We start from the raw sequence: 17,239 nt of genomic DNA on the forward strand, positions 1-17,239 counted from the left end.
GACCTCCCTCGGAAGACACTGGTGTGTCCAAAGGTATCACCTTACTAATTTTGCCTCCCTCTCAGGGAAGTTTTGAAATAGATGTTTGCAGAAAGGGGGCTGGGTGTACCCATGTTCTCAAGAAAGCACCACTAAAGTTAAACTAAGTTCCATGAATCATAGCCCCCATCCCTTCTAAAGATCAGATCTGACTAAATTAAAACCTTTCAGTTTTAATGTTTCAGAAGACACTAGCACTAAATGGTTTTCAAGGGCCATAAAGGGAAAACAACAGCAAACATAAACAGCCCGAATTGTCTCAAATGTGTTTTCCCTTTAATTAAATAGGAACCATCTGTCGGAGGGGGTGGGGGAGGGGTTTGAAGTGGATGCAATCCATCCATATGATGCCTACACTGGTTTCCACCCAGCCTCCATTATCCTGAAAGAAAGTTCTCCCCTCTGAAAAGAATTAAATAAGCATGCAGCGCAAGGGTACCTTTTCGCTCCACCCAACCAGACAGAAATCCCCGCGCATATGGAGATGCAAAAGACTGGGTGCTAAACACTGAGTGCACACAGATTTCAGCTTCAGAGAGGAACACTGAACAAGGAGCTCGCTATGTAAAACTCAAGGCCAGTCCTCTTAAAAAAGAAACACGAAACAAAAACAAGGACTCCAGTGTAAATCACATTGCATGAAAACATCCGGGGTGGGGGAAGGTTCAGGACACTCAGGAAAGTTAGTGAAGGTGGAGAGCCTAAGACCACATTCACAACACCATGGTGCCACTTTAAAGACTTCTGACTTCCCCCAAATAATTATGGGAACTGTAGTTTGCCAAGGGCACTGAGCAGGGCTGGACCAATACATGTTGGCACCTGAGACATATCACAGAACGCTCCATGTCCCCTGCCATAGCAAAAAAGAGGTGAGTGAAAATCTATATCGGGAACGGGATGGGAATAATGAGCTACATCAGGAACAAGGGCGGTAGAAGACCAGCAGTGCCTCCTATTTGCCAGGAGGCTGCTGTAGAGGTGGCATGGAGTGGGGGCACTGCCAAGGTAGTGTCAGATCTGGCCTCCAAGGAGCGTGCCACAGCCATTGTTGCCACCACATTTCTTGGAGACTTGATCTGGTGGCCCTGTAGATCCTGCCGCCTGAGGCAAGTTGCCTTACCTTGCCTCATGGGTGGGATAGTTCCTGTGCTGCGAGTTGTTAGACCTTTATATCCCAGAGTTAAAATTTCCAGAGTGGTTGAACAATCAATCCTTCACAGGGAACTCTGGGAATTGTAACTCTGGGAGGGGGGAAGAAACTCTCAACACCCTTAACAAGCTATAGCTCCCAGAATTCTTTGGAGGAAGCCATGTTCAAAATAGTGTCATGGTGCTTTAAATGTATAGTATGAATGTGGCCTAAGTAGAAGCACTGGAGGTCATAGCACTGCTCTCTCTTTGGGGAACCCCATGGAATCCTTCCTCACAAAGCACATACATACAAACACCCAAGAGTGGCAAAGTTGCAGAGAGTTAGATCAGGCAAATGACCACCATTGGAGGGAATGCCACAGGGAGTGGGCACAGCTTCATCAGAACTTGGGTTCAACTGCATGTTTCCATACCGATGTTGACACAGAACCAGTTCACTTACTTGTATTATCAAATGGGATCTGTTTACAGTCAGCTGCTGGCCAAGGGCAATGGTAGACTGCTCCTCCTTCCACGATGTCTGGTTGGGTAGTGTTGGCCTTAGGAGCTCCAACTAGGACACTTACTCTGCAAAACATCCATAGGCGTTCATGAACAAGGATGAAATATCAAAGGTCAGCTGTTTCATTGAAACATGGCTGTTTGCTGAAGGCTAGCTCAATAGCTAATAAAAAACAACAACAACTTATAAGCATTCAACAAGAATAAATAATGGTCAAGCACTTTTTGGAATAGGTAATTAAACAGTTGGTTGGTGAGCACTTAGAAAAGGATGCTGTGATTACTAAGACCCAGCATGGGTTTCTCAAAAACAAGTCATACCAGATGAATCTCATTTTGTTCTTTTTTGAGTTAAAAGCTTGGTGGATAAGGAATACTGCGGACATAGCGTGTCTTGATTTCAGGAAGGCTTTCGACAAAGTCCTCCATGATATTCTTGTGGAGAAGCTGGTAACCAAATCCAAAGAGTGCTCATGAACAGTTCCTAATCATCATTGAAAAAAAAGTGCTGCAGGGTTCTGTCCTAGGCCTATTGTTGTTCAACGTCTTTATAAATGACTTGGTTGAAGGTCTTGAGGGAATGCTAATCTAACATACATGCCACCTGGATAGCTACGCCATGCATTCCGCCTTCTGCCTTGTTCTTTGAACATCTAAATAGGGTTACAGGACAACTTCTCCAGCAAGCTCATCATTAACATGCCCCCATGCCCTGCTGGTGGGTTTTGCACAAGCATTTGGCTTATCACTGCAGAACACAGGATGTTGGGCTAAACAGGCCTTTGGCCTGATCCAGCAGGGCTCTTCTTATGTTCTCAACTTAAGGAAAATTCATTGCCACATTACATTGTGAGGTCCAGTAGAGTAGACAGCTTTCAAAGCAAAGATGAAAGGGATTCACAAGGGATAGGTCTCTCAGTGGTCATGACATTGCTACAAACAAGCTCTATGTATGTTTAGAGGCAGTGTACTACTCATCGCAAGAAGCTAGGAACAAACAAACAACTAGGGGTTGTGAACTGTTTGTGAGCCATCTGGGGGAAACTGCTGCGTAAACAGACTTTTGGCTTCACCAGGCAAATTCTGTTGATCTCAGTAAGAAGACCAAAGGGCTCATTCGGTACAGCATGAGACCCTTCATCTAAAGGTCATGGGTTCGAGCTCCACATTGGGTGAACAATTCCTGCATTGCAGGGGGTTGGACTAGATGACCCTTGTGGCCCCCTTCCAGCTCTACAATTCTATGATTCTGTGAGTCTATGAACTCTCACATCACCTCCATCCATTGGAGGCTGGTGCATTAGGGGCATCAGTCACTACTGTCAGCACCACCATCATATGCTGAAGGCAGAGAGGAGGCAGGTTTGAGGGACCCTGCCCTGCCACTGATGTTGTTGGACTCCAGCTTCCATCAGACCTAGCCAGCATGGCCAATGGTGAGGAATGATGGGAGTTGTAGTCCAGCAACATCCGGAGGGCCACAGGTTTCCCATCCCTGCTTTAAGGTAAGTCAGTATTATTATCTCCCAATTTTGGAGACAGGAGGACTAAGGGCTGAGAAAGAATGGCTTTGTCTAAGGCTACCGTGCGAGTTAGTGGTGGAAGACTCCAACCAGGGGCTTTCATAGCTCTTAGACACTATGCTCCATTTGCTCAGTATAGGCGTTGGCCCCAAAGCTGGCCAATAAGCCATACACCAGCATCTTCCCTGCTCCAGCAAATCCGCTTGCAGATCTCCAATGTGATGCCAACATTCCATGGATTCATTACTCAAATATCGGGATGACTCTCTCCTGCCCCTGGTCCACATCCCCTCCAAATATTCGATAGACCCAGGAGCCATTCATATGTGTACATTCACCACTAGGTTACTGCAAACACCACATGTATGTGTGAATGGGACGTCACAGATTAAACACTGCAAACAGAACTCATCTCAAGCACCATGCTTTTCAGTGGAGTAAATCTATGCCAGGCATAGACAAACTCAGCCCTCCAGATGTTTTGAGATGACAATTCCCATCATCCCTGACTACTGGTCCTGTTAGCTAGGGATGATGGGAGCTGTAGTCCCAAAACATCTGGAGGACTGAGTTTGCCTATGCCTGATCTATGCATTCTGCTACTACATGTACAGTAATACAGGGTAGACTGATGGCATGCAAGGCTGCCTATGGCCACACCTGGTCTCATCAAAGCAATCAGATCAGTCTATTCAACAATCCACAGCTTACAAGAGAGAGGTTTTAGTGCAGCACCACTGATGTCTAAAGAGAGAGTCCACAGTACTACTATCAATAGAAAACTGCTGTGCACCTTAAATTGGACAATTGCAGTTTGATTTCCTGCCCAGTTAAGGCAAAGTAATTGGCTTTAATCCTGTCAAATTCAGTAGGGCTGAATCAGCAGAAAAATGCGCTTCTATTTAAGTCGCAGAAAGCATTTCACTGTAACACACACACAACTTGTTCTTAATGGGCTTCACAGATGCTCTATGAAATATACACAGTCTAAACCCAGGGGGTACATCTCAAGTGACTTGCCAGTGATACTGTCAGGCTATGCCACTGAGCCTATTTGTGCCCCTGACACAGCCTCACAGAAACTCCTACTTAAAGCTAGATTTCTACAATTGCATTGATTTCAGCACCATGGCTGTGTACAGTATGGGCACCATGCATTTAAAGCAACCCCCCCCCCCCAATAATCCTGGAAACTTTAGTTTCCCTTCACAGAGCTACAGCTCTCATCATCCTTGACAGACTGCAATTCCCAAGAATCTTTTGAGGGAGTGGGGTGGGATATGCTTTAAATGTGTTCTTCACATCAACCCCACGGATCGGTAGACCTGCACATTGTGACGCTGCTCTGGAGGAAAAGGATACTGGATGCCTCGCGATCTGTCCACATGCATCAAACAGCAAGAGACGCTGCATTTGGGTCAACGTAACTGCCTTGAAATCATTCCGGACTCTGCGATCTGGACTAAGAAGGATACAGGATCCACTCGATTCTCTAGTCCAGATCTCAGAAGACCTACCGGTGGACCTTCCCACCAGCCCATTGCAATCTCTCGCTGTATGATGAGTAGACCGTTCCATGCATGTCTACTCAGAAGTAAGCCCCATCGAGTTCAATGGGCTCACTCCCCGGTAAGTAGCCTTGCCTATGTACGCCTACTGGAAAGTATGTCTCTCTGGGCTCAGCGGAGCTGCTGACTTTCGAGTAAGCCAGCTGCAATCCCTTCGCTGACTTGGGAGTAAGTACTTCTTTGGACTTGCTTCCGAGTAGCCGCGCCTAGACGGCTACCGCTAGGAAGGAGTGCGCGCATTGCTCTTGGCCGCGGGCTCAGGGGCAGAGCATCTGCTTGGGGTGTTCAGGTAGGAACCGGGCAGAGTCCCTAGCCTGAAACCCCGGAGAGCCTCTGCCGGTCAATGCACCGAGCTCGATGGACCAGTGGGCCTGATCCGGCACAAGGCAACGTCCTCCGTCCTTCTCAAGGGCAGCCGACCGACTCCCACCAGCTCGCGAGGACCGGCGGCGAGGGCTCCGCAGCCGCTGAGCCCTATATATGCATAAAAGCGCCGGGCGCTACTTACGCGTGGGGCGCAGGGCTGTAAAAATCCAGCGCATAGCCGAAGTAGCTGCCGTCGGGGCCGCCGTAGACGGCGAGCTTCTCCTGATCCAGGTTGAAGGCGCGCAGCGTCCCGGCCAGCGGCGCCAGGAGCAGCAGCAGCGAGAGCAGCGCGCCGCCGCCTGCAGCGCAGCGCCCGCACCAAGGCGCCGCCGACGACGACGACCCGAGCAGCGGCAGCAGCGGCACCAGCAGCAGCCTCCGCCGCCGCCTCCACATCCTCCCGGCAGCCGCTCCCTCGCTCGCTCTCCTCAGGAGTCCCAAGCGGCGGCAGCAGCGAGGAGCTTGAAAGGCGCCGCTGGGAGCCTCGCCGGGCTACCTCTGGCCGCCGCCGCCCCCGCGCCTCGCTCTGCGCGCGCCGCCCGCCCGCCTGCCAGGAGGTGGCATGGCGAGGGAGGCGCAAAGCCCGCCGCCGCCGCCGGCCGTCGGGGCAGCGCGCGAGGAGTGCCTGACTGGGCGCCCCCTGGTGGCTTCGGCTGGGCCGCGACGGGGAGGGGAGGCGGGAGGGCCGAGCCCGCCAAACGCGGACGACCTCGCCGCCCCGCTGATGGCCCTTCCATTCCCCCCACCCAATTTTTTTTATTGGTTTTCACAACATTATAAACAAACAAACAAACAAACAAACAAACAAACACATAAAACAAACAAATAGCCTTATTAAAAATTACACTTATTAACATTGTTAAGTGACTTCCTCGCTTCTCCTTGGTTGAATTTCATTGCATGTCCTTTTAACTCCAAATCACAGTTCTTATAAAAATTTAACTTAAACATTACCATCCTTATGAAATTAAACATATTAATTCATCACTTAACTTAAATAAAATCCTAAGCCAATTAAGTATCTGCAAGCTGTTTTCAGTTAATCGCGGATGGCCCTTCCAGAAGAGCATCCAGGCTGGAGCTTCTCTGGAGAGAAAGCTCGTTTCCCACAGACGCAAGCGGCTGAGGTCACTTTACGGCGCCCACAAAGTCTGGCGTCCGCACGCTGCTCATTGTCCTCGTTTGGCACTCTTGAGACTTGGCGTAGGGCCGTCACCGACTTGCACCGTTTCAGGGTTGCCTCTCTGGTTCTCACCCTCCCAAACAACTACCCTGTGAAGTAGGTTAGACTGGCCCAATGTCACCCAGTGAACTTCATGGGGGACTGGGGATTTGAACCCTGGTCTCCCAGGTCCTGGGTCCAACCACATTGGCTACTGAGGCAATTCTTCATCCATCTGATGAAGCGGTCTATGCTCCACAAAGCCTTATGCCAGGGGTCAGCAACCTAAGACCCATGGGCTGGAAGCAGCCCACGGAGGTCGTTTGATGAGCCCACAAGCGGCCTGCTCACATGCTACTAAACCAGGGGCTCACTTCTGTGGTGCCAGAAATTGCGTCTGGCAGATCATGGGCACGCACATGTGATCCAGCCCACGGAGGGATCTCCACGGGACCGATCTGGCCCAGGCAAGATAAACCTTGCTTGACCCCTGCCTTATGCCATAATACTCTCAAAAATGCCCCAAGCTGCTGCTGCTGCCTTTTCTTCATCCCACCACGATTCCTCCCACCCCCTTTCAGGACTTCTTGCTATTCAACAAACTAAGAAAGCTGTGCTTCTGACTTTCCCCCAAAAGTCAAGCTGGGTATTCTTTTCCCAGAAGGAAGAATGAGGAATGGCAAAATCCTCAGAAAATGCTTATTTGTAGCCATTTTCCTCAGCTTTCAGGGTTTAAGTTAGGAGGGGAACCAGTGACCTTTCAGGATTTTTCTTAGGGGAGCAGTCTTTTGTTGGGGGGGCAGAACCTCAGATTTGTATTGGTTTTATTGATGTTGCCAGATGCAGCCAGATGTTGCCAGACTCCAACCCCCATCAGACCCAGCCAGCATAGCCGATGGTCTGGGATGATGGAAGTTGTAGTCTGAAAACATCTGGATGACGACTGCTTCTCTATCCTTGGGTTAAAGCAAACTATTGACAACTTTCTCTCTCAAAAAACCCCCTACCTTTCCTGAGTTCCGTTTATCAGTGTTGTTAATATAGGTAGGACTAGTTTTCACTAAAACAAAGGGAAGGGGGACAGAGATACACCGTGATGGAGCCAAATTGTCTGGTGTGTTTTTTTCTGGCATGAGAAAAGGGCCCTTCCTCACGCACATCTGGGTACTTCTCTAAAACCAGCTTATCTTGTAGCTTTTGGCAGGACAAACAAAAAGCCGTGGAAGGAGAGAGATGGAGGAGTCAGTTGAGAACATTCTGAACGAAGGCATTCAAAACAAAGTCAGAGACAGTGTGGGGTGCATTTATATATATAGCAGTGGCGTGAATGCATATGAGAGTGGCAGGCAGAATTACTTGGCCACATGCAACGACTGCAAGCAAAGAGCAAAATTTATTTCCAAGGTTAAGTGCAGCGCCTTAAGCTGTCATCACCAGCTTGCCCTGCCTCATGCTATTTGACTTTTGAGACGCTCCTATCAGCTGCAGTGTTAAGTGAGATGTAACCAGAGCTGTTGTGCAGATTTTTAAGGGTGAAATGAACACATCAACTTCCCATAGCGGTGGGAATGGAGCCACGGAGGCCTCTCAAACTCAAGAGGGGGAAGGGAAACATTTGGCCCTCTTTCAGCATAACTATGACAAAACAATCACATCATCTACATTACAATTAATTTATTTCCCAACATCTGGTTGTTTTCTTAAAAAGGAATAAAATCGGCTGAAATTTTAAAAAGCAGGATGAAATAATCTGATAAAAAGGAAAATTTTAGTTGAGAAACTTATGGCAAATGTTAAACTTTATTAAATCTTTATTTCTGGTACAGTGGTACCTCGGGTTACATATGCTTCAGGTTACAGACTCCGCTAACCTAGAAATATTACCTCGGGTTAAGAACTTTGCTTCAGGATGAGAACAGAAATTGTGCTCCAGCGGCACGGCAGCAGCAGGAGGCCCCATTAACTAAAGTGGTGCTTCAGGTTAACAACAGTTTCAGGTTAACAACGGACCTCCAGAACAAATTAAATACGTAACCAGAGGTACCACTGTACTTCAAACAGGTGAATATGGTTTGACAGAGTTGTAGCTAATAGTGAACTGTAAGACAGGGGTGGGGACAATTTTTCACATCAAGGGCTATAATGGGCCATAGGGGTCACTGTTTTTCCAACCAAAGCAAGATGTGGAGGCGGCAACCATTTTGCATCTGTCCAACTGATGTGTGGGACGTTGGTGGTGCTGTGGGTTAAACCACAGAGCCTAGGACTTGCCGATCAGAAGGTTGGTGGTTCGAATCCCCGTGACAGGGTGAGCTCCCGTTGCTCGGTCCCTGCTCCTGCCAACCTAGCAGTTTGAAAGCACGTCAAAGTGCAAGTAGATAAATGGGTACCGCTCCTGCGGGAAGGTAAATGGCGTTTCCGTACGCAGCTCTGGTTTGCCAGAAGCGGCTTAGTCATGCTGGCCACATGACCCAGAAGCTGTACGCCGGCTCCCTCGGCCAATAAAGTGAAATGAGCGCTGCAACCCCAGTCGGCCATGACTGGACCTAATGCCCAGGGGTCCCTTTACCTTTTTAACTGATGTATAACCACCGATGGGCAGGTCCTTTTTGACTTGGAAGAGGGCAGAATGGGGGCAGAGCAGGCTAATGTGGGTTCTGCAGATGCACACTGGGACCCGGAACGGAATCCCCGTGCAAAATGCTCACTGCCTCTATCGCCTTTCTTTTTGAACTATAGCAATTATCCCTAAATCGGCAGCAAGACACATATTAGCACATGCAATGTATTATGCAAACCTATGTTATTTTTGCGGTGCATAAGTAACTACCCTACTGCCAGCAGAGGAAGGGTATGGACCTTTGGTTCCCTGTTTGAGAGAGACAGTCATTCTGACACATCAGTAAGTTTTGCAATTATTTCTGGTTCTGGAGGGGAGCATTAAAAAAAAATGAGAGTAAGAACAAAAGCAGCAGCAGTATCCTGTAACAGAAGGAAGTTGTTACCTCTCTTCTTTAGTCTATCTCTTGAGGAAAAGCAAGCCAGTAACTGTGAAATATGGAGAGACAGTTGACCTTGAACCTCTGCTGCTCCAGGGTAGTGAGTGCATTGAAATAAAGCAGGGAAAGAAACAATGTCACCCCCTGCCCAATATAATTACCCTAACAAAAATCGTTATCTCCCAGAACAAGGGCAGGGTCTCTGAAGGGGGGTGGGTGGGTGTGTGTTTCCAAAGGAAACTCTGATCAAGCCAAACACACTTTTCCCACAGAGGGCTTGAGTTTATTTTACAGGGCCCTTGCCCACCCAGAAGAACAAACAAATCCAAACCAAAATCCCAGGGCTCTCTCTCGCCATCTTCCCCTCAAAGTCAACATGAAAAATATGGGGCCATCTTAAAACACAAACAAGATAGCATTTGTGCTCTTCAATACCCCTTTGCTTCATTGGCTAAGGATGCTTCAAGTGTCTGATCCCTCTGCAGTCAACCCAGCTTTATCGGGGAAAACAGAGTTCAACTGCACTTGATTCTCTCTCTCTCTCCAGAAACAGAGTCTCTGCTGGGATTTGACAATGAAACTCTACATATCAGTTCTGGGCCTGCTACTTCATTTTTCCACGGGTGCTACTGAGGAATGCAAATGACACAGTGTTAAAACAGGGGGGTTGAGTTTTGTTAGATATTTGGCAGCAAATTGCAGACATAATACAAAATAGCACAATTAGGTTAATGGTACTGATAAGTACCCAAGACAAATTTCTGCAAGGAAAATGATGTGCTTTGGATATTATAAAACAGAGCCACAGACTACAGTGCCAGTTACAGGATCATGAGACTGGGGTGCGGGTTACAAACCTCTAATAACGAACTGGAACAACTTGGTTTCAACAGCATTTTACTGCTACTAAAGCACATGCTAGACCTTCCTAGACATATGACTCCTGCATAATAGTGCATTTGTAACCTTCAGTAATATGCCTTTTCTCCTGCAGTCCAAGCATTTCTAGCCATCTCCAACTGTTCTTTTTGGAGAAAATAACTGCAAGCCAAGAGCAGCTGAGACTATTAGCATAACACATCCTCCTAATAGTTATTTTGTATTTGCCAGAGTACAGCAACATTGTTTTTTTAAAAAAATCTGCAAGTTACCATCTTACCTTTTCAAACAGTTCTGGCCTTTTGAAAAAATACTATTTGGAAAGGTGTTTATCAGTAGTACAGTCCCTGGTCAACGAAAAGGCTCCTTTTAATAGCTCTTATTTCTGCAGAACAGCTGCATAGATTGGCAAGAACGTTTTGTATTTGGGAAGATGCACATTTCTGCCTCATCTGGTGGACTAAAGCAAGGACTGAGGAGAGGTTAAGAATAGTGAATCAGGTTGCATTATAATAATGGATGTCTGAATATTTTTGCTATTTATTGAAAGGAAAAACAAGAAGATTGTTTACTCCCAAATTCATTAGAATATGCCTGAAGTGTGTGCGTTTTAAAATAAAAATTCTGTGCAACATCAATAGCACTTGGGCCCAGGAATTTCTGTGAAGAGCTCCATGCACGTGACGCTGCCTCTACCACTGAAGTGAACAGAGAAGCCTTGAAACACAGGAACTTCAGGTGGAAGTGGGAGATGAGAACATCAATGGGCACGATGTATCACTCTGAAGGCCACACAACACCTTTCCTTAACATTCTGAAAAACAGGGTATGACTTAAGTATAATATACCATTACTCAATAGCCATAGAGTTACTCTATGACATTAAAAAATAACAAATAAAAGTGACCAAATTTGATAGGCAAGGAGGCAAAAATCACTAGTTCACTATTTGGGTAGATTTTTATTAAGCCCTGCTAGAGAATAAATAATGGACTATACTACTTGAATAACAGATGTTTTCATGCATGTAACACATACAATAGTGCTGGTTTATGTTTTTTGTTAGGACATGTTGAGAAGAGGTATTTGGCAATAATAACATGAACAGCTTCAAAAATCGCAGCACAAATTCTCTCTGCTGTTAAGGCTTTTTTATATTTCCTTTATACAATATCAAATATTATTATTATTATTATTCTATTCTTCTTAAATCTTGCTTTGACTTTCAGTGTGCCAAATATGTAAATTCTGGGAACAATACAACTGCCAATAAATAGCATGAATCATTTATAATTAGCCATTTTAAAAACAAAAAATACCCCACATCATTTTTTTTTTTGCTGTTTGTGCAAAGCCATGTAGATGAGTCTTAAGATTTCTAGAAGAGAGCAGCAGAAATTTAACTCATCTAAACATATTCAGTGCAAATGCCATTCTAGTCCCAAAGTTGTGATACTGCAGTGTATGCCAAAACCCACCCAACAGCTGCCTTGAATAAGCCCTGAGAACTGGGTAAAAGCTACCATGCTCTTGCACAGCTCTCATCCATCCTTTTTAGTGGGGTACATGTACGGGAATTTCCCGATGGGTTGTGCCCTAAGGCAGAATGATCCAAATAAAACAGATGGCTAAACCAATGTGTAAATGGGTGAATACTATGATGATGTTTAAGACCAATTTCATCTAATATGCAGATACTGCACTACTAGACCATTTTCCAGGTTATTTTTGGGCTGAACAAGGAGGCTCTGGGTGAGAACTCACAATAACTGTACTACAATGGCCAAAGAGGAACTAGTTGGTATAATACAAATCAATCCAATTGTTAAAAAAATTAAATAGTCTAATCAACACTGAAAAGTGTTTATTTACAGTTTCTCGGTGACACCAGTGTATAGCCACGCAATCAAAAGTATAGTTTGCTTGTTTTTTTTAAATAAAAGCAGCTGCCTACCGAACGCTCATTCAAAATGTTGGATATTTATAAGTACATGGTCTTTTCTTAGCATCAATTTAATGAAGGGGATCGATCTGTGGTCCAGAGTAGTTCTATGTATGGCCATTTAGTCTGCAAACAGCGCTTGACTGGAGTATCATCAGTTTGTAGCATTGGGTCTTCAAAGCCCATAATAACTGCTGTGCCTTCGACGTACATGACCTGTGAAAATGTAATTATCTTATTTAATCTCCTGTTCCAAAGAAATACCATGTTATTTTAAAGACCAAAAACCAAGCCATTCTGTTTTTAAAAGATCACTTCGAGAGCAAAGGTTCAAATCAATTTAAATCTTCTGCACCTTATTAACAAGATGAAATGAAACACTCATAGAACTCTTACGTTTTTGTGCCGTACTACACGTTCACTATTAACCAGAAGCATACATGAAGAAAGGATATAAGAGGGACTCTAGAACCAGCTTGGTCTTTAGTTTATTAGTCTCTTATGGGGTGATGGAACATGGGGCCTTGAGGACAGGCTGTAGGGAAGGAAGAGACACCTAAACTCTTAGCCCTTCGTCTGACTGAGCTTGCACTGCTGCCAACATGCAGAGGCAGGATGTGGAATTCTCCACCTCCATTAATTTTGGAACGAGCAGGTGGGGAGTCTTTTAAAAAACCCCAACACAGTTGTGCACATCTCAGGGATCCATCTAAATCTGCAGAAATCTCCCTGGGCCTGTTTTTTCACTTAGTGCGCCTACACAGGGAACACTACATAGTTTACAATATAAGATGGGATGGGAACCATATCTCTAGGCACCTAAACTGAAATGGGTGAGAAAACCCTACAGCGATGGACACAAAACAGATTATTCCATAAAATAAAAGCTAGTTCCGTAATAATTTATGTTTTAAATAAAGCAAAGCTGGAAAATTGTTTTAGTGATTAGTGCAACAACTGCCTGGTACCCTCCCCCAACTCTTTTCTTGACATTTTGAAGCACAGTTATTAAAAATTTCATAATTCTAAATTCGCTTCTTATTTGGCAGAGAGAACTGGTGACAAAACACTGACATTTCCAAATGCCTCCGTAATCATTTGCATTTCCGTAGTTTTCTATTTGTTCTTTTTTTCCCCTAAGAACATGTGTCACCAGCCAAATGGTAAGTGGTGGTTTTATCACACTGTGGAATGCCCACTTAGAAATAGGCTGAACCCAACTTATTTCCATGGGATATCTGCTATAACAGGCAGCTGCCTAATTAGGTGTATGAGAAGTCACTGCTGCCATACCTTTTCATTGTAATTAGATTGCTTCAATCCATTGTAGTGGTATACAGTGAATGATTCTTGAACCTTGGACTCCTAAGAGAACACACAAGACAGTTACTTTCAAGTCATAGGTTAATATCATTGAAGGTATTTGTTCCCTTTCTCCACTTTGAATGAAACAAGAAACTAGTTAATGGGAGAGTTCCTGGTTTCTTTGCTGACTTATGAAAGGAGGACTGAAGCAGCTGCATGAAGAGGCTGCATGCGTGGATATATAGATCATTCCTAGCTTGACTTATTAAGCCAAGGTACGATCATCCAAATGCAGCCATAATGTATACATTATACATTAACTACAGAATGGTGAATGCATCACTGACCCACATTTGTTTTAAAATGCCCTAATGCAAGAATAGAAAGAAGGGATTACATTACCTGCTCAGGGAAAAATTCTTGAAGAAAGGGACCTAGTAATATGATTCCTAGTCCTTCTGGATCTAATTTCGTTTTCATGAGATTTACACTGAGATAAGATGAACAACACAAAAATATCAGTGTGGTGCATTCATATTCTTGCATGACTAAGCTCTATGGTTCTACAATACTTTTAAATGCCAAAAACAATCAAGCTGTTGTATTTAGAATCCTAATAGCAAAAGAATGGCATCTGGTTGCCAAATAAAAGAGTTATTTTTAAACCAAAGTAATCTTATTTAAAATCAATGTAGCAACAACAATTGACACACTACGCCTTATTAGGTAAAGCTTTCAGAAAAAGTACACTGTCTTAATTCCTTGGATTTTGCAGCAGAAGAGAGTGAAGATAAGTCTTGAGCATTAACACACACATCGTCTTTCTAACTGTCCTGAGAAGACCCACCCTTGTTTTATCTATTTGACAGGCCACAATGAACAGAATTAAGCATGCAGAGATGGGGGATTTGTAGCCCTCTAGATGTTGCTAGACTACAGCTCCTATCATCACTAACAACTGACCATTATGGCTGAGGCCAGTAAGAGTCCAACAGCACAGGGGTTCCCCATCCCTGCACTAAAATAGACTGAGGAAAGAACGCTGCATTTACATTGCACATTTTACATTCATCTTTGATACAATATTACATTCATGCTGAGAAGGAAATAACCAAGCATTTCTCCATTCATGTGAATGAAAATCTCTCTCTCTAAAACTAGTTTTGAATTTGTATGTAAGCACCTTGCTCCTTACAAGTACAGCTGATACATATTGAATTAGTTGTGTACGCTGTAGCAAAAAACAACAACCATTTAGGTGGAATTTCATCCTGGCAAAGATTTTTTAAACAGTGTTCTAAAACAGCTGCCAATTTGTGCTTACTATTCAGGATCTGATACAAGGTCCAAAGCCTTCATTACATCTTCTAGAAGACTGTCTGGTATAAAACCATTATCTGAAAAAATAAGGAAATGTCATTAGCATGAACTAGCAGGTGTCCAAGAATTAAAAATATTTATATGGATTAATACTGCCTATTCTGAAATGGGAAGTAATGTGCATTTCTCTAAATATGGATATGAAAAAGCAGACTTTGAAAATGCAATTTCTTGGAAATAACTACTTCTCTAATGATTTTCAGGGCATTGTAACTTGCGGTTGCAATTTTAACCAAGCATAGCAATGCATTTACTTTTTGAATGAGAGAACTGCATTCCTGCAAGAGAGCATATCAAACAATGCAAAGTTTCATTTAATGAGCCAAGGCCAAACACCATAAGAAATGAGAAAGCGTGAATATAACTATCTATTTGATACTAAATTCGTGCAATTTATATTCTCTGTGGAATAAAAGGGATAACTGATAGTATCTGAATGCTTTTGAAAACATTGTGAACTTGTCAGAGAGTGCTTTTTTCTATCATCATGTCACAATGCATACTCTTCTATTGGTCACTAAGAGCAGTGTTTCCCAAACGTTTTTGGGCAACGGCACACCTGTTTACCGGAAAAAAATCTCACGGCACACCACCATTAAAGCCCCGCCCCGTGACGTCAGCGCGCAGCGTCACGCCGGGAGGGACGCACAAAAGTGAACGTTTTTTCCCTTCCCCTTGCCGGGGTGGGAGGAGGCAGCAGAGCGAGGGACTGAGGGACGGCGGCAGCTGAGGCGGCGGCGGCTGTTGTGGTAGTGGCGGCGATAGCGGGCAGAGGAGGAGCCGTCGCCGGGAGTTGCTGCTGCTGTTGCTGCTGCTGCTGCCCGGACATGCCGGCCTCCTCCTCCTCCGCTGTCTCGCGCTCCTCCCTTTTGCGCGCGCTGCCCCGCCGCTCGGCACCACCACCGCGGAGCCGCCCCCGGCTCGACGCGGATCCTCGCCGCCGCCGCCTCTCGCCGCCCGACTCGCCCGCCTCCCTCCCACGGCACACCAGCCGGTGTCTCACGGCACACTAGTGTGCCGCGGAACACCGGTTGGGAAACACTGACTAAGAGCAAGACTTTCTCTATTTTATGCCTACTTTAAATCATCCGATTGTCCTAATTTGGCACCTTACATTTAAGAGTGAACTCATTTGCATTTGGTTACAAGCAAGCATAGGGGACGCAGGTGGCACTGTGGGTTAAACCACAGAGCCTACGACTTGCCGATCAGAAGGTCGGCAGTTTGAATCCCTGCGACAGGGTGAGCCCCTGTTGTTCGGTCCTAGCTCCTGCCAACCTAGCAGTTCAAAAGCACAAAGTGCAAGTAGATAAATAGGTACCGCTCCAGCGGGAAGGTAAACAGCGTTTCCGGGCGCTGCTCTGGTTCACCAGAAGCAGCTTAGTCATGCTGGCCACATGACCCGGAAGCTGTCCGCGGACGAACACCGGTCCCTCGGCCAATAAAGCGAGATGAGCGACGCAACCGCACAGTCGGTCACGACTGGACCTAATGGTCAGGGGTCCCTTTACCTTTACCTTTTACAAGTAAGCATACATAGGATCATACTACATATCTTACCTTCAGGGTCATACGTTTGAAAGACTCGTCTCGCTTGTTCTGAGGGAGCTTCAGGAGCAACAAGAGCTAAATCCTTAAGAGAGAATTCCACAAGATTAAATACATCACTGGAAAAATGATGAAAAGCAATAAACACAAACAATGAAATGCAGAATGTCATCTTAATAAATGAAACATCTAGGAAAGTGAGGCATATGTTTGTTTGTTTTATTACTAATAGAAATTGGTAATTAATAATCAACCCTAGTGAACAGCAGGACCAAGCCACAGTAGTAGTAAAAGATGTTCCAGTAAGTGAAAGGCCAAAATGGTTCAGTTCAGACACAACAGCAAACAATAGTTAAGAAAGCTCTATTACAGTTTTAAATCATGTCCAAGTTGATAAACCATTGTTTACAATATAGTGACAAACAAAAATCACAAATTGTAATTTGAAATAACTTTGCAGAAACATTGTTTGGCACAGTATCAATTGACCAACCATAATTGTGGCTGTTTCTCTACCATCAGGGCTGACTGCTTGTACAGACTAGTGTGCTGAGCGGACAAGCAGTTCTAAAGCATGGCTTGCCATCTAGATCAGGGATCAGCAAACTTTCAGCAGGGGGCCGGTCCACTGTCCCTCAGACCTTGTGGGGGGCCGGACTCTATATATATAATTAACGAATTCCTATGCCCCACAAATAACTCAAAGATGCATTTTAAATAAAAGGACACATTCTACTCATGTAAAAACACGCTGATTCCTGGACCGTCCCCGGGCCAGATTTAGAAGGCGATTGGGCCGCATCCAGCCCCCGGGCCTTAGTTTGCCTACCCATGATCTAGATGGTTATTAGTGCAAACCATGGTGTGACACT

General features: G+C 45.1%; 2 protein-coding genes across 3 annotated transcripts in view; both read right to left on the reverse strand.

Moving 5' to 3' along the window:
* The window catches only part of ITGA8 (integrin subunit alpha 8), a 125,177-nt gene extending 119,614 nt beyond the window's left edge, over positions 1-5,563 (reverse strand). For both annotated transcript variants that reach the window (XM_082193199.1, XM_082193200.1), the window contains exons 1-2: positions 5,295-5,563; positions 1,637-1,761 (exon numbers count right to left, since the gene is read on the reverse strand). In XM_082193199.1, coding sequence (XP_082049325.1) covers positions 1,637-1,761; positions 5,295-5,548 — 379 coding nt within the window. In that variant the 5' untranslated portion in view covers positions 5,549-5,563. The remainder of the gene's footprint in view (positions 1-1,636; positions 1,762-5,294) is intronic.
* Positions 5,564-11,133: 5,570 nt separating this feature from the next.
* The window catches only part of MINDY3 (MINDY lysine 48 deubiquitinase 3), a 35,620-nt gene continuing 29,514 nt past the window's right edge, over positions 11,134-17,239 (reverse strand). Inside the window, exons 11-15 of the mRNA XM_082193225.1 lie at positions 16,380-16,452; positions 14,764-14,836; positions 13,842-13,929; positions 13,428-13,499; positions 11,134-12,350 (exon numbers count right to left, since the gene is read on the reverse strand). Coding sequence (XP_082049351.1) covers positions 12,201-12,350; positions 13,428-13,499; positions 13,842-13,929; positions 14,764-14,836; positions 16,380-16,452 — 456 coding nt within the window. The 3' untranslated portion in view covers positions 11,134-12,200. The remainder of the gene's footprint in view (positions 12,351-13,427; positions 13,500-13,841; positions 13,930-14,763; positions 14,837-16,379; positions 16,453-17,239) is intronic.

Source organism: Podarcis vaucheri (assembly GCF_965113315.1).
Source record: "Podarcis vaucheri genome assembly, chromosome: 12".
Classification (NCBI taxonomy): Eukaryota; Metazoa; Chordata; class Lepidosauria; order Squamata; family Lacertidae; genus Podarcis; species Podarcis vaucheri.